Below are 18,228 nucleotides of genomic sequence, written 5' to 3'. Positions count from 1 at the left end.
GGAGCAGTTAAATAATCTTAATAACATCTCACAATAGAGGTTTTTTGGACAAAAAATAATTTGCGACAAGCCTCAAATCAGGCTATACCCCCCTGATCGTTCGGGTGTGCAAATCGGACTGTGTGTGGCCAGCCTAAGATTGATGACCCAGTTTCCTAGTGTGTTTCAATTTGTTCCTTTGATTGATGTATTCCGTTCACCTGGTGTCACATTAATTATCTCATTAGTTCCTCTGTGTAATTATGCTCCCTGTTTGATTCTGTTCTTGGTCTGCTAATATCTATGTAAAGCAGATGCATTTGCCTGCTCTCCTAGTGTTTCTCTTATGTGGATATAAAAGACTGTTTGTATTATAATCTCCTTCGTTGTGAGCTCTTTATAGCAGCCACATGTGACATGTTTGTTTCACTATATTATATAGTTACATTACATATAGGCTTCCATTGATTTTATAACAGGTTAGAGGGATAGTTAACACAAAAATCAAAATTGTATGTTTATCTGCTTACCCCCAGGGCATCCAAGATGTAGGTGACTTTGTTTCTTCAGTAGAACACAAATTATGATTTTTAACTCCAACCATTGCAGTCTGTCAGTCTTATTATGCATGTCAATGGGAACACCATCTATAAGAGTAAAAAAAACATGCATAGACAAACCTTGCAGCTCGTGACGACACATTGATGTCCTAAGATACGAAACGATCGGTTTGTGCGAGAAACTGAAGAGTTTTTATATAATTTTTTACCTCTAATACTCCACTATGTCCAACTGTCTTGCACACAGCATCCGGTGCGTGAGGTGTTTACATGCTCTGGCGTAGTTTAAAAGATTAGTCCACTTTCATATAAAATTTTCCTGATAATTTACTCACTCCCATGTTATCCAAGATGTTCTTGTCTTTCTCTCTTCGGTCGAAAAGAAATTAAGGTTTTTGGTTAAAACATTCCAGGATTATTCTCCTTATAGTGGACTTTAATGGTCTCTCCAAACAGTTGAAGGTCAAAATGACAGTTTCAGTGCAGCTTCAAAGGGCTTTAAACGATACCAGACGAGGAATAATAATGGTCTTATCTAGCGAAACGATTGGTCATTTTCTTAAAAAATATGACTGTATATGCTTCATAAACACAAATGATCGCCTTGCATGTGCTTCCGCTTTTCGTATTCTTCAAAAAGCTTACGCTGTATGTCCTACGCCTTCCTTATTCAACTCACAGAAAAAACGGAACTGGCGCCGTGTTCGTTCTGTAAGTTGAATAGGGAAATCGTAGGACAAACAGCGTAAGCTTTTTTCAAACAAATTAGTTTAGTATGTTTATTTAGCGATTTGAATTAAAAGGACACCAGCATGTCCTCATAATTTAGGGGGTGTGGCCTAAAACCTGAATACGCAAAACAATAAAAGGACTTTGGGTCCTCATATTGCACACTGTAACACAGTTCGTGTATACGGGAAGAAGGAGGTGGGAACTGGCGAACATTCAAACAAAACTTTAATTCAAAATAAACAAAGAACAAAACGAAAGTAATGCCGGCAGACCCTCGCGGACGTCTGCCGGCCACACAAACATACACCCGCCCTGGTCGCCACATACCCCCATCGCCCCTCGCAGGCCGGGGGGTACTCCCGAGACTGTGCTCTACTCCCCCCCCCCCCCCCCGGGCCTGTCTCGGCGGCCGCAGCACCTGGGGGTAAGGACAGACGAGACGAGAGAAAGGAGACGGAAGCAAAGGGAGCGACAGGACGAGAGAGGGGAGAGAGAAAAAGAGAAAAAAAAAAAATTCTTGGTCCGGTTCCCCGACACACTGCCGCTCGGTCCTCAGCCTGCCTAGAGGCTCTTTTTCGCGGTGCCATGCGGTGGAACTGGACGCACGGTGGACGGCCCAATCCTCGACCGCCTCCTGGCGGCCGGCGATGGCTCCTCTGGCTGAGGGCAGCCGGCAGTGAGTCCCCCGTCCCCTGCTCCTCCCCTTCATGGCGGACGGCAGCAGCCTCTGGGCCACGGCGGACGGCGGCGACTCCTCCGCTCCCTCCTGGACAGCAGCCACCTCACTTCGTCCCAGGAGCACGGCATCCGGGTCTCCGTCCCACCTTTCACAAGGCTCCAGTACCACCGCCTCGGGCAGCCTCTCGCGGTCTTCACACTCCCGCGCTGCCCGAACTCCGCAGCACCGCGATCCCCCTCAGCATCGAGGGCTCTCCGACAGCATGTCCCTCCTTCCTCCCGGGTTTCGGCACCAATGTAGCACAGTTTGTAAATGTGGGAAAAAGGAGGCAGGAACCGGCGAACATTCAAACAAAACTTTAATTCAAAATAAACAAAGAACAAAACGAAAGTAATGCCGGCAGACCCTCGCGGACATCTGCCGGCCACACAAACATAATAAAACATAACGTAAAGTCCAGGCCTGGTCCTCTCTCGTCCTTCACGGTCGTCGCTCCTCCTTTTATGCTCCCGGAGCTCCTCCATGAGAGACTCTAGGCCGGTGCGCCTCCCAGGTGATGCTCATTATCACTCGCGTCACCGGCCTCGCGCCGTTCCCTCACGGCTCTCGCCCGCCCTGGTCACCACACACACCTTCCAGCCAATCAGAATCGAGTATTCAGACAGTCCATGGTCTCCAATGAGCCAAAACCACCTGCCTAATATGCTGTTGGTCCAAATATACTGCCAAAGCATGGACTCTACAAGAGCCCTGAAGGTGTGCTGTGGTATCTGGCACCAAGACGTTAACAGCAAATCCTTCAAGTCCTGTAGGTTGCGAGGTGGAGCCACTGTGGATCGAACATGTTGGTCCAGCACATCCCACAGATGCTCAAATGGATTGACAACAATGTGTGCAGTGTGGCAGGGTGCATTATTTTGCTGAAAGAGGCTACGTTCACCAGGGAACTCCACTGTCATGAAGGGGTGTACCTGGTCTGCAACAATGTTTAGGTAACATCTGTTAAATTTGCATCCACATGAATGGCCAGACCCAGGGTTTCCCAGAAGAACATTGCCCAGATCATCACACTCCCTCCATCGGCTTGTCGTCGTCCCAGAGTGCATCCTGGTGCCATGTGTTTCCCTGGTAAGCTGGGATGGCTTTTCTATTTACAACGAAGTAAGCTGAGGAGGACTTGAACCCATAATAATATCCCACCCACTAACGGGTGCCGTGTTGAAGAGATAATCAGTGTTATTCACTTCACATCAGTGGTCATAATGTTATGCCTGATTGGTGTATTTAGGGTATATAGTTGAATAAGTATTGTTAAACACCTGATAACAGATTAAAATTTCAGTAAAAATGTATCCCTAAAAAAAAGATTATTTGTAAATTAAATATACAAGAATTGGTCTTCAGTACCGTTACTTAAAATGACAAAAAGTTCATTCATACTCAACTTCTTACACCTTGAATGTAGATTCCATACCAATTTATCTTGGTTTTACAGTAGCAATATTATCTGTAGTAAATATGGTTACTATGGTTGGTAAATGGTGCACACGTGCATAGGTGTCCACGTGATGTACAAGAAAACGGGAGTCATCAGACTAGGTGACCTTTTTGCACTGCTCCAAGGTCCAGTTCCGACAATTGCATGCCCATTGTAGGCATTTTGGATGGTGGACAGGGGTCATCATAGGCACTCTGATTGGTCTGTGGCTACGCAGCCCCATACGTAACAGAGTGCGATGCACCGTGTGTGGTGACACATTCATCCCATAATCATCATTAAAATTTTGTGTGTCTTGTGCCACAGTAGACCTTCTGTTGGCTCGGACCAGACAGGATAGCCTTCGTTGCCCTTGTGCATCGATAAGCTTTGGCCGCTCAACACCCTGTCACCCGTTTGTGGTTTGTCCCTCCTCAGACCACTGCTGGTAAATTCTCACCACTGCTGAAGCCTTGGTGTTTCAGAGATACTCTGACCCAGTGGCCTTGCCATAACAATTTGGCCCTTGTCAAAGTCACTCATATCTTTATTCCTGCCCATTTCTCCTGCATCCAACATGTTGGTTAAGAGAACTGATTGTTTGCTCACCATCTAATCTACCCAGACCTTACAACTGTATGTGGCCTTGTTAGGAGATGATCAGTGATATTCATTTCACCTGTGACTGGTCATAATGTTTTGGCTCATCAGTTTATGTATAATGTTTATTTATAATGTAATTTATTCCTGTTGAGGCAAAGTAGATTTTTCAGCAGCCATTACTCCAGTTTTCAGTGTCACATGATCCTTCATAAATCATTTTAACTTTTGATCAGTTGAATTCCTTAAAGTATTAATTTCTTTGAAAAAAATCTTACTGACCTACATTTTTTAACTGTAGTGTACCTGTATGTGTTGAGTAGACTAACCGTAACTCTATTAGTAAAAACACCAATAAGCAGTATTTAAACATAGACATAATGAGAATTCAGAATGTGACGTCAGTAACCACAACAAAGCTTTAAAGTGGGTATGTGTTTGCAACCTCAGTAACTGCTGAGAATCATACACTGTTCTCAGAACTGGGTTATTTCCAGTATTGTGTCTCAGGTGCAGTTTAAAGAAAAGGAAAAAAGAAAAGAAAAGAAAAGAAAAGAAAAGAAAAGAAAAGAAAAAGACACCAATACTGACTGTACCTGGTTGTACAAAAGACACATGCAGCAGATGGAAGAAGTTTGTTTAGGGTTGTTTATTTGTCAGAACTCATCACAAACAAGACCAGACAAGACTATAGTGATGTTTTATCACTCTCAGTGATTCTTGTTTCAAAGAACAGGCCGTTTCTGTATGTGGACTCTGTGTCATTGTCTTTTAATGTGCTTTCTGTCATGTGGAAAGGCTCTGGCAGGTGTAGCATCTGTCCTCTGTAACTAGGATTCGGATAGCAACATGATTTCATAGAGCTCAAGTCAGCAACTTCACCCTCCTCGTCTTCCTCATCTTCCTCTTCAAAAACGACAAGGCCAAAGCCTTGCAGTAAAGTGCTCTGTTCAGGGGTATCGTTTTCACTAGGTTTGTCGAGATCTTGACGCAGCAAGAGAACAAATTCATGCACTTCCTCCTTCATCTGGCTCTGGTTCTGCGACACAAACATTTTCTCATTTGGAATATCATGCACTGATGAATCATGCACAATAAGATCAATTTAATTGCAAAATATACCCTCCATTTATTTGGCTTCCCTTTCATTAGTAAGTAAACTCTATAGTTTATGTAAATTAGATGATTTCGCAAAATAGCTTTCCTTCATTCTTTTCTCTGTATGATAGCTGTTTTTAGGTACATCACTGTAAATGCACTGATGTGTTGTGGTTAATATTTTGACCTCACTAGAGATTTTTTTTTCTGTTGACTGTGATGGGAGATTTCTAAATTTGGGTCATTATAATATGTTGCATAATCAATCATGCCCTTTTAAAATATTGAGGTTGTTTCCTTGGAAATAGGTTTCGAATCTTCAGCAGTTTGTGTTGCTAACCTGATTTTGCAGACCTATGAATTCTGCTGTATCAATCACAGGACTGGGTACCTCAGGTATCAACTTACTCCTAAATCTGCAAAGCAAATAGGCAGTTAAAGACATTTTTATAGTTAAATACATTTTTATTTAGCAGATGGTGCAAGTCTATGTATATATTATATGTTTTTTATCTGTAAAGTTGATTAAAGATTGAAGTTGTAATATTTTAAGAATCAAGTGAAAATTTCAAGAATAAAGTTGCAGAAATACAAGATAAAAGTCATGATATTTTGAAAATAAAGTCAAAATGAGGACCAATATGATAGATTAAAGTTGTAATATTTTGTGAATAAAGTCAAAATTACCAGAACAGTCACTGAATTATGAGAATAAAATTGTGATATTTTGAGAATAAAGTGAAAATGAGAATAAAGTCAGCAATATAAGATTTGTAAGTTGTAATATTTTCAGAATAAAGTCAAAATTCCGACAACAAAGTCATAATATTCCTAGAATAAAGTCAAAATTATGACAAAAATGTCATAATATTTAAATAAGGTCAAAAATACGAGAATAAAGTAGAAGCAAAATAAAATTAAAGCTCACGATAACGTCAAAATTACGAAAATACTTTTGCAGCATTATGATTATAAAGTTGAAATTTTTTGAGAATAAATTGAAAATTACAAGAATAAAGTCGCAGAAATACATGATAAAAGTCATAATATTTTCAGGATAAAGTAAAAATTACCAGAACAAAGTCATAGTTTTACATTAAAGTTGTAATATTTTCAGAATAAAGTCAAGATAGTTGTAATATTCCGTAAAATTTCAAGAATAAAATATTAGCAAAACAAGATTAACGTTGTAATATTTTGAGAATAAATTCAAAACTACAAGAATACATTTGTAGCATAATGAGAATAACATAATATATTGAAAACAGGGCTTGACATTAACTTTTTTTGCTCATCAGCCGCTATGGCTAGTGGTTTTCCAAAGTTATTAGCCAAGCATTTTCACTGGCCACAATTTTGACATCGATACCATAGGGGAAAACTGCCATATAGATATTTTAATATTATCTAATAATTTGGCAGCAGGTATATATTAGGCTGCTGTCACTTTAAGACCTGAGGCACAGACCCATTATACTATAACTGACAATGTTTACGGAAATACTCACCAAGACTGTCATTTTGAAATTATTTTGTGTGTATTTGACTGTTTAAGTGCATTGAGCAGTGAACAATAACTCAATTTATTACTGAGATGTGGCTTTATGTGAGCACACTTTGGGCGTGAGCACAAAATGTGTGGGAATGAGAGAGTGAGAAAGCACAGCTGGTATCGCATATATTCTGCGGAAAATGAGTATTGGAAGCTTTTCAGATATTTCAGTATTGATATGTATCGAAAAATTGATATTTTTGAAAGCACTACATTTCACTTAGTTTATTATTTCATTTTCAGATGCCTTTTTTAAAAGACTACAGTTGAAAAATGTATGTATTATATATAATATTCAACCCGCCAAAGTGGCTAGTAGGAGTGACTGCTGAAATCCATCTGCATTTGGCGGGTTGGCGGTAGTGATGGGTCGTTCGCGAGTCGGCTCTTTTATGTGAACGTCGGGAGCCGGCTCACATATCTGAAGAGCCGACTCTATTTTTCAAAATATAGCCTATAGAAATTAAATCATTATGTAATGAATGGTTTTAATTTTATTTAAAACAATAGACTAATAATTCAAAGAACAACACAAAAAATTATAATTAGGCTATATAAGCACACACACTCTTTCGTTTCGACTGTCTGATCAGCCTCACGGTCTGTAGTCGAAACTCGGAGGAGAGGAAAAACAGCATTTCTGAATGCAAATCTCTCATAAAATAAAAATATGGCCAGCAGTGTGTGTGTGTGTGTTCATTATGAATAATATATCCTAACTAGTGAGAGCTCATATGGCAATAAAAAAAGAGAAAAAGAGGGACCAGTTTAATCCTTTCAGTTATTTATTTTTCTTTAATATTTAATATGGGTTCTATTATGTTGTTCAGATTTTATTTGTTTTGAATGTTGGTTCTATACATTAAAAAGTTGTAATTTAAATACAAATGTTTAATAGTATTTTTTTTTTTATAACAAATCAATATATTTTTAAAGAAATTGTGAGACATTGTGAGTATGAGTTCATTTAATAATTTAATTAGAACTGTTTTCACACCTATCATAATCAAAGTCATAGTTAAAACATGTATTATTTAAAGAGCCGTTTGTGAGCCAAAAGAGCCGGCTCTTTTCAGGGAGCTGAGTCAAACGAGCCGGCTCACGAAAAAGAGCCGGAAGGCCCATCACTAGTTGGCGGGTGTTAATGTCAAGCCCTGATTGAAAATAAAGTGAAAATGATGACAATAAAGTTGTAGCAATATGAGATTAAAGTTGTAATATTTTGAGAATAAAGTCAAAGTCATAGTATTATGAGAATGAAGTCAAAATTACAAGAATAGTGTCGTAACAATATGTGATTAAAAAAAATCAAGATTCAATGTGATTAAAAAAAGTAAATAAATAAATAAGTCAAATGAACTTGGTTTTGCTAGTTCAATACTTTAAAGGTGCTCTAAGCGATCCTGGGTGGAGTAACTTCCTGTTGACGTTCAAAGTGTTGTCAAACAAAACAGAGGCTAGCTAGACCCTCCCTCCTCCTCCTCCTCCCCCTCCCCTCCGTGCTTCCTGAAACAGTCATGAACGCGCATTTAAAATCATTCTTGTCGGTTATTGGCTGGAGCATGTTTATTATGATTCGTGGTCCAGGCTGCACCAGTTTGTTTTTGTTGCCATTTTCGGAGCTTGTGGCGACTACAGAGACTGCGTTTTTTTACAGTGTGTTCAGGGGACAGGCAGCTAGCGGACAGTGAGGAGCTGTTTGCTGTATATGACAAAAAATGTTTTGGCCTAAAAACGCGTGACATCGCTTAGAGCACCTTTAACAATCAAGCTACCGGTTATGTACAATATACCATAATAACATATCTTGGTCGTCATTCAGTTCATCTGGGTTGTGATAATCTCACCTCCTGACAGCTACAGAGCAGATTATAGTACACAAGAGGGCTACCACACAGACGCTCAGGATGGTCTGGTCCTGCCATGATAAGCCTGAATGAAAGGGCAAAACACATTTGCTGTTGGCAGGTATATTCACATGCCTCGTATTTACAGTACGTCACACAAAAGCAGATAAAGGTTTCAGTTCTGCAACATCATTTTTCATTTTGAAGTGACTGTTTTAGTACCCATTTCTTTTGAGCGTGTTTCAAAGTTCACCGTTGAGTTCGGCCCTTTACCAGCTATTGTTTTTCCGGCTATATAAATAGTGTAAGAGGCCCCTGGGTGGAGGTTCTTGATCCTGAAGCTGGTTTCATTTGCTGGGACTTTATGGAGTGCTAAAGCAAGAGGAACGGTATTAGAAACTATATGTTTATAATAGATTATTTGGTTGGTTATACAAGTAAAAAAAGACTACATTTGTGACATAAAGGTTTCATAGCAAATAAATGATCAGTAAAACTACAAACTTTCGCCTTACTCATTTTTCCCTGTCCTGAAATCCAGATGAGATAATGCAGTAGAAATCCTCGTTGCTCCGCCACAGGAATGGAAAGCCAACTCACCACAGCTGATTCATGTGTCAATTCAGAAATAATCACGTTCCCTGGACCTTTAATCGGCGCTGAAACAAATGCAAACATTCCATTGTGAAAATTAGAGATCATTCTGGATTATATCTTATATTTGGTCTTACACAACATATCAGTACCGTATTGGTTATTTACGGAGCCCCTAAATGGACATGGTAAAGGAAAAAAATATGGGATGGGAGGAAAAATTGTCAACACTTTTGCGTTCTCTCGCAAATGTTTTGCATTCCCACAAGGATCTTTTTGATTGCTCATAAAAATTTTACGTTCCCCCGAAAAACTTTGCGTTCGCTAACACGATTTGCGAGCAAATGCAAAGTTTCTCAGGGAACGCAAAAGCCTTGAAATATATTTTTTCCCTCTTATCTCATATTTTTTAGTTATTTTACATATCTCGTAGTTATTGGCCAATATGAGTTTTTAATACAGTATATATTGCCATATATTGGATATTTAATAGTACAATTTCCCATGATTTTATATTTATCCGTCATCTAACACATACTTAAAGAAAATCTTTTAAAACAAAAATAATTAACAACACTGTTAAATATAATTTGATCAAATCTTAAAATACTTGATTTACTTGAATCATTTTCTGATTTATTGTAGTTTTTAGTGTTGTATTTTAATAATTTATTTAGACAAAATCTTAATTTATTGGTCATAACAAAAAAGTTATCATCTTATCGATGTCGGACAGAACTTTACTGCCACATCCTTAGTCTGAACATACCTCCCTGTTCTGAGTAAAAGGGACACATTTCAACAGTTTTATGATGTTTCTTGCTCATGGTGTGAAGAAAGTAATAATGACGTACAAACTTCTCCACCCCTGTAATTAAAACCAGAAAGACAAGTTAGCAGACGAGTTAGCATACGCAGCATGCGCTAATATGACACATGCTCTACATTGGATGAATGACTTATCTCTACCTTTTTCAATGTCCTTGAATGAGTTTTTGCTTGACTTGTTTACTTTACTTGTTCGGGTCTCACCGTTTTCCAGCTTGTACCATTCTAAGCAGATTTTATTACTTTTGGTGATATAAGAGGGCTTGTAACAATCTGAAACTTCAAAAATTCAAATGAGTTTCCACTGAGTTTTTCAAATTTTTGTAATGAGTAATTTATGACCTGACACTTTAAGACCCTTGTCACCAAAAATCCCACACCTTTTTGCCTTGCTTCCTGCTGTAAGCGTACACAGTCAAACATTCATTCACACATGAAAACCCAAGCTAACACACTCACAGTTCACACTTGCGGCACACTTACCTCTCAGATATTTCACAGCAGGAATGATGATCTCCTTTGGAGGTGAACTTCCAACAAAGTTAATTGCAATAATGGAAATCCTGGCCTCTGAATATGTAATTGAGGTTTTATAGCTTCGATTCGATGTTGAGGTTTCCTTTGTACTGTTTTTTTTACAAGGCCAAACAGTGATGTTTAGCTTGTACTCCACACCCCCAGCAGACTCTTTCGCAGGTGGCTCCTAAAGAAAATTACAGTGAAGCATCATTCAAATGAAATTACACTCATCTCGCACCAACAAACAGAAACATTTCTGATGTCTTCTGTTCTTACTTACATCCCAGATGAGATTAATTTCCCTGGTACCATTCGTCCATTTTTTTTCTGCCCAGCATATTACAGGTGGGAGGCTGATTTCTGCAGAAAAGGTGTTACATCTTTTATCCAAATATTTTCAGATGCTTTTACTTATTAAAAACTTATTTGCACAGTGAAATTGCAGCATTCATTGACAAATACAGCTGAAATCGAACCTAAGGGAACATCCACCACTGGGCTCCAGTCACTCCAGAGAGTATGTAGTGAGTCTTCACATAGACTTGGCTGCAGTTTAGCCTGCCGCCTCAGTTGGATCTGGTAGATTGTCTGTTTCTGTAGATGTAGCTTGTAGAAATCTAAAGACACATTCATCTCAGTCAGTTTTTATGTTTTGGACACAAATCATTTAAAGGGGTCATTCATAATCATTACATTTTTTTTTCACACCACAAACAATGTATTTAGTTTAAATAAAAGTAATTTAGTTTTTCATTTCTATTTTCCAACATTTCAATGACCCTTAGGCCGTATGTCCACCAAAGCGTTTTAGCCAGCTGAAAATGCTAGGCACTGTGCTGACAACACCTACCTGAGGGCGCTTGAGAGTGCTGCGGCAGAGCAGCGTTTTTTCAGTTGAGAGTCGAGACACTTTGCTTGCTATAATACGGAATATCAGCAGAAGTGTATCTCATTTGACAGATAGTTTGTTTCTGGACTAAAAATGTCGAAACAATCTAAAGTATTTGCTCTGGCTCTTGTTTTAAATTATTTTTTTCGATTATTATGCTTGTTGTTGTCAACTGTTGATGTTGTACTAGCAGAATGTGGCGGTTGGTTGGTGTTGTATTTGTCCCGCCCCTCCTCCACTGTGATTGGACGGCTGGGTACAAAGTGACAGTGATGAGTGCTGCATTTTACCCAGAGTTGAACATTCAGCTCAACGCTTCAGCGTGAAATAGAGGCTCATCACCTCGTTGCGCTCCTGTCGTTTAAAAAATGAGACGCTCCCATTGCAAACAATTGGAAAAATACGCTAGTGGCAGGGAAAAAAAGTGGTCTTAAAGCCGTTGTTTGCTGCTGTACCTTTTAAGAATCCATGTAAACACCCTCACTGTATATGTCAAACTGTTAAAAGCTCAAAGAATCAAGAAACTGCATAAAAACTGACCTCCATTGGAAGGATTTGCAGAGCTGTAGGTGCTACACAAATCCACATTTGACAAACTTTCCCACATTTTACTGTTTATCTTTAGTATTATGAGCGGTGTTTGGAATAGCGTACAGTGCTGCCATTCTTAATACCATTATTTAGTATGCACATAGTATGCACATTTTCTGCATAAATAGAATACCTCTATGGCCTATTATATACTGTATATGCCAAAATGTGCAGTATATACAGTAATGCATGATCCAGTGTATTCCATAATCCAATACACTTGACTTGACCTTCAGTTGAATTATTAGGAAATAAGCTCTACTAATAGTCTCTACTAATTAAATATAGTCTACTAATAACGAAGCTGTAAGTTTAACTGCTTCAAGAACAGCAACGTCACTACCTCACAATTGAGAAATATTGTGTAGCTTTTCAGTTGCAAAACTATTTTACTGATAAAGTCTCAAGGCAGCGCTGACAAGAGTCTGTGCACGTGTATGTTTCCGTGTATGTGTCTACTATATGTGTGTTCATCTATATGGGAGAGAGGGAGAAAAAGAGCATGCTTTCAATAGTTGTGGGGAAAAAAATGAACTTTTTTTGGTATTTTTTAACATATTGTTTGCTTGGTCAATGTCTGCGTGGATTTTGGTTCTTTTGCTGCTGTAGGCTGTAAGGACCTTTGAAATAACTTAAACAATTCAGCAAAGTCATACGGAGCTGTGATGCAGTCAAGTCTGCCTGGAACTACTTTAGCTGTGCGTTTACTGGAAAATAATTGCACACCTTAGAATAAATACAAGGACAAATCAATGTATCATTCAGACGACCTTATTTCAGCACATGTATAATTTGTATTAGAGGACTCTAACCTTGCATAGTGCTGTCTTCAGTTTCAAATGTCACCTATAATTGCAGAACACATGTTAGCAAAATAACAGATTCACTTCAGGATATAAAAATATCAGATTTTCTGAAATGTCTTACATTCTGCCATTTGGAGCCTCTCTCCCTCCATCTGATCTCATATAGAACACTTTTGTTATCTATTGGTTTGTCCAGTGTGAGGTTCAGGATTCCAGCTGACCTTTTCATGCTGGTAATCTGAGGTTTACTGTATTTGACTGTTGACAACATGAGAGTGACACGTTATGGGCGACATGCCATGCAAAATATTATGCTGATAAGATAATTATTTAAAATTAAACTTATAATATATAATGTATCTAATTATTAAAATAATGCATTAATTAATTATAAATGTAAATATTATGTAATATAATATGCTATATTTACCATATAATATACCAGTTCATTAGAAACATGCTACAACTCTTTAAAATCCCACCATATAAACTGTCAGAAAAAAGCAGTTTGAATAGATCTACTGTGTTCTTACCCAAGCATTCAAGGATGACTGAGATTTTGCTAGAATTGCAGGTGAGGTTGCCCACTTGTGTCTGTACCCATATGTCCTTCTCTTTTCTTGTGTTTCCTAGATCCTCCAAGGGAATGAATCTATTTCTCACATGTATACGAATTATCTCTTTACCGTCCCTGTGCACATCAGAAAATGAGAGTTACATTCATGCGGACTGACATACATTATCAAGCCTCAGGTTCTGTTATTTAGTATAGTTTAGCCAAATGAACACATTGTGGCAACTCAATTCAATATGTTCCTCATATAAAGCAGTCTCTTCAGAAAATTTGGACTAAGTCCTCCAGTTAGTTTATAATCTCTATATGTTAAATTATTGATATGACTGTACTGACGCTATTGTATGAGAACTGAACAGAGCTGGAGGATGACATCACTGTTTTTTGCAGAGCTGCTTGATCTTTACAACAGAAGTGAATAAACACTGCTGAACAACGGCTGCAATGCATAATTTTCCTGTTATCACTTTAAAGCTGCTTTGAAACAATCTCTATTGTATGAAGTGCAATATAAATAAAGGTGACTTGACTTCATTTTTTAACTTTTTGAAGCGTCAGTGGTAGTTGCATAGACTGTCAATGGAGGGACAGAAATCTCTCAGATTTCATTTAAAACATCTTCATTTGTGTTTCGAAGATGAATGAAAGCCTTACAGGTTTGGAACAACATGAGGGTGAGTACTTGATGGCCTTTTTTTTTTTTTTTTTTTTTTTTTTTGGGTGAACTAACCACTTAACTTTCAAAAATAATCCCACCCTAAAAAACAAAAAAGTTTGACAACTAGCCCTGGTCTCCACGGTACTATTATGTTTAACACATATGTGGTACATTCTATAACTCTGAGTTTTATAACTGTAAAGACAGTGTAATTTGTTGGTTGAACTCACCGTATATAAAGAGTGTGTGTCTGATTCTCCTTAGAGTTTCTTTTATCCCATTCACAATTAAAGTCCTCGTCTTGCTTAGTTGAATTTTTGTAACACCGTGGACTAGTTGTAGGTATACATCCTGCTGCTTTAAGAACATTTACATCATGGAAAAACAAAATCTTTAAGTTTGTTGTGTAAATTTGACTGCTGTAACTCACCTGATCCCACCAAATAAGTTTATGTTGTTCACCAAGGCTGCATTTATTTGATCAAAAATACATTAAAAACAGTAATATTGTGAAATACTATTACAATTTAAACCAACTGTTTTCTAATTTACTGTTGATTTCTATTTTTATTTTAGAATGAAATTTATTTGTGTGGCAGCAAGCTGAATTTTCATCATCATTTTTCCAGTCTTCAGTGTCACATGATCCTTCAGAAATGTTAAAATGCTGATTGGCTACTCAAGAATCATTTATATTATTATCAATGTTGAAAAAGAGTTTTGCTGCCTAATATTTTTGTGAAAACCATTATACATTTAAAAGTTTGGGGTAAAAACATTATTTAAAGGAAGTAATGTTAGTCAAGGACACATTAAATTAATAAAAAGTGACAGTAAAGACATTTACAATGTAACAAAAGATTTCTATTTCAAATAAATGTACATTTAAAAAGGATCCTGGGGGGGATTAAGCAGGAAAAACTGTTTTCAACATTGATAATAATAATACACATTATTAATACAATCACCAATGACAATTGATAATAACTGAGCACCAAATCAGCATTTTTAATCAGAATGATTTCTGAAGGATCATGTGACACTGAAAACTGAAGTAATGATGCTGAAAATTCAGCTTTGCCTCACAGGAATAAATTACATTTTAAATATATTCAAAAAGAAAACAGTTATTTTAAATTGTAATAATATTGCACTATATTACTGTTTTTACTGTATGTTTGATGAAATGCAGGCTTGGTGAGAGCAAGGGACATTGAAAAAATATTAAGAAATCGTAATTATCACAAACATTTGACTTTATACAAAGCTATCTATTTACATTTCAATAAGTAGTAAAAATAATGGCAATAGCTTTTAACTTGTTTAGACCCTGTGGTTTTATAGTTGTTTAATGGTGGTTTAGCCAAATGGCGTCTAAGCAACAACTCTGATAAAATCTACACACAGTCACAATCATCTGAAATCTAAATTACTACTTCCGTAAAGTCTTTCAAGCCAATCTCAATATCATCTTCCTCTGCGGTGTTGTATATGTGCCGTTTGCACTGATAGCATCAGCCATGACAGACAATAGTGAGTGGCAAAACATACCTTCAGTCAAACTGACAGAAACAACAAGCAACAGCACAGCCACTCTCATCCTCATCACTTCTAGTGTTCAGAAAGGTCCTCACTCATAAGACATAGCGAATACACCAGCAGTTCGAGATAATCATTGTAGCCAGAGCTCACATCAACAGTCGTTGTGAATTCGAAGTCATCTAGACTAGACACATGAGGGGTTAGTCTGTACTCACTAGTCGTGTGCTTTCTGGGGCAGAATGAGGTGCTAACTACTGCATCACCACAAACCACAACATGAGAGCAGCAGGGGAAGCTCATCTCACTTCATGAGAAAAAGCAGGTTTTGCTGTCTGCTACACCTCTATGTTTTGCCTTCACTTTCAAACATGAACACATTAGACAAAGATGTTACATTCTGTTTACAACTTAAATCATAAACCTAATTGTAAAAACCTATTGAGATCGCTTTCCAACAAAATCATCATTAACCCGACATGGGAGGCTTTTAGTAAATCAAGTGGTGCTTTAAAGTAATCAGGATTTGAACCCTGAAACTGACTCCATTTTTACATCCTCATTTCATTTAGCACACTTCATTTTCCTTAACACACAAATTCTTGAAAACTTTTCATGAACCCAGAATGTAAATACTTGAGCCAAACAACAGCAAAAAAAAAAATCCCCTTTCACTCATTCATCAGAGCAATGAAACATGTGATGATGCCTCATAATGCAGCATGCCAAGTATTAAACCTAAATGTTATTTGTTTTGTTTTTTGTTTTGTTTTGTTGTTTTATTTTATTATTTGTTTGATTTGTTTTGTTTTGTTTTGTTTTGTTTGGTCTGTTCTCTGAGATCTCTGCTTAGTCTGTCTTTATGTTTTGTTTTATTATTTGTTTTGTTTTATTTGTTTTGTTGTTTTTTGTTTTATTTTATTATTTGTTTGTTTTGTTTTGTCTGTTCTCTGAGATCTCTGCTTAGTCTGTCTTTATGTTTCTTAAGAACAATGTATTTATGTATTTTAATGTCGGTTCTCGGTCAACTATGACAGTTTCTGTCAAATGATTAGTGCAATTTGGTTTCACTTCTTATAGTTGTGTTTGTGGGTAAGGTGAATAGGAAGGCTTCAATTCAACCACACTCTGTGGCCACTATTACAGTGATATCAACTGCTTCCTTAAGTTATTAATAGTAACTGTGTAGCTAAGCAGTGGCGGTACTTTGAGTGTTCATCTGAGAGGAGAACTTTCCAACTTCACTGACGGTTTTTTAGAGCTTATGCAAATTTAGATTGAAAGTAGATCACAAAAAACATGCTTTTATGTCTTGTTTATGATGACTGCACATTTTTTAAAAAGGTCACTGAAATGTTTCTTGGAAATGGTGAAATCCATTTCCTGTGACGTTGACTCTTGTTCAAATGTCAAAAAAAGTGATTCAATTGTAAAAATGTCTTATATATTAAAAAAATACACAAAAAAGGTACACTAAGTTCCTGGCTACTATTTGTTTCACTTTCACAGTAATTACAGAGTTCCAGCTTGCACTGCAATCAGCTGTGTTTTCTATAACACTGTTATATCAACTGAGAAAATGAATTAAAGTAAATCTCAAATTGCCAGACAATTACATACACACTTTATCACCTGCTCATTTGGACTAGCAGCCCTCAGTCACACAGGCTGCATCTAAAATCGCATCTCTTAGGTACTTACTTTGAATAAGTAACTTCACGACCCTACTTTGGACTACATTTCCCATGTTCCATTGCCCTAATCACTTCCACACCTGTAGTCTATCACAAGGACTATAAAGCACTGACTCACAAGCTCACCGATCGCCAAGTATTGTTTAGAGTTTATCACTATTTAGTTGATAGCTACTTTACGGAGCCATTCCTTATTTTCATCTACACTGCGTTCCAAATTATTATTAGTGATGGGCAGAGCGAGGCTTCGTGAAACACTGAAGCAGTTGAATCAAATGTGCCGTGATGATTCGAGGCTTCGAAACAATCTGACACTTGACTCCATGGTGACCCCTAGTGGTCAAAAGAGTGTAAATGCAACAAAACTCAAACTAAACATGCAGTAAAAACACCTTTTACAAATCTATTGCAAATGTTTTATTGAAAGTAAAATCTATTAAATGCAATTAACTAATTCTCTAGTAAGATTAGGCTACATATAGAGTGACTGTATATCTGTTCTTTTATCAATTTTCAAGGCTTGTTTCTCTGTTCCATGGCTCAAGCTAAACAGGTCAATAAGAGATTAATAACTACCATTATTCATTTCAATTATTCTAATGTCTAATTAAAACATCTACAAATTTATAAAACTGATCAGAGATCAGGTAAAACCCATAGACACTTGTTCAATGCTTCTCGGGTGAATCTGCATGATTCATGGGTTAACTTTATCATCGCCCTCTACCGGTGAACCTCTGAAATTTCGAGCTGTTTTGAAATGTTTCGAAACAGTGATGAAGTAATGAAGCCTCGTTTGCTAAAATCACGTGACTTTGGCAGTTTGATACACGCTCCGAATCACTGATTCGAAACAAATGATTCATGAAGCTTCGGAGCTTCATGAAGCATGTGTTTCGAAATCGGCCATCACTAATTATTATGCAAGTGACATATCAGTAAGATTTCAGTAGAATAAACATTTAGATTTTAGTTTTTCTAAGAAAATGTATGTTTGTTTATTTATCCATGT

The 18,228-nt window shown here is 37.4% G+C and overlaps 1 protein-coding gene across 3 annotated transcripts; it reads right to left on the bottom strand.

Annotated features, from left to right (window-relative positions):
* Positions 1–4,680: 4,680 nt before the first annotated feature.
* il12rb1 (interleukin 12 receptor subunit beta 1) lies at positions 4,681–15,939 on the bottom strand. Of its 3 annotated transcripts, none has more exons than XM_067387388.1 (15): positions 15,535–15,939; positions 14,214–14,340; positions 13,285–13,442; positions 12,873–13,009; positions 12,758–12,791; positions 10,942–11,082; positions 10,746–10,825; positions 10,430–10,649; positions 10,088–10,219; positions 9,888–9,986; positions 9,040–9,183; positions 8,747–8,896; positions 8,525–8,609; positions 5,466–5,541; positions 4,681–5,066 (listed from the first exon to the last, which is right to left on the bottom strand). In XM_067387388.1, exons 1-15 carry the CDS (start codon positions 15,587–15,589, stop codon positions 4,716–4,718), a joined length of 1,989 nt encoding a protein of 662 aa, XP_067243489.1. In that variant the 5' UTR covers positions 15,590–15,939; the 3' UTR covers positions 4,681–4,715. The 3 variants fall into 3 exon arrangements, with proteins under 3 accessions (XP_067243489.1, XP_067243488.1, XP_067243487.1); XM_067387387.1 differs by having other exon boundaries at positions 10,088–10,225; positions 14,214–14,337; XM_067387386.1 differs by having other exon boundaries at positions 10,088–10,225; positions 15,535–15,938.
* Positions 15,940–18,228: the final 2,289 nt, after the last annotated feature.

Source organism: Chanodichthys erythropterus, chromosome 6 (assembly GCF_024489055.1).
Source record: "Chanodichthys erythropterus isolate Z2021 chromosome 6, ASM2448905v1, whole genome shotgun sequence".
NCBI lineage: Eukaryota > Metazoa > Chordata > Actinopteri > Cypriniformes > Xenocyprididae > Chanodichthys > Chanodichthys erythropterus.
The sequence above is the reverse complement of the archived record's forward strand: the minus strand, read 5'-3'. Positions and strand labels throughout refer to the sequence as shown.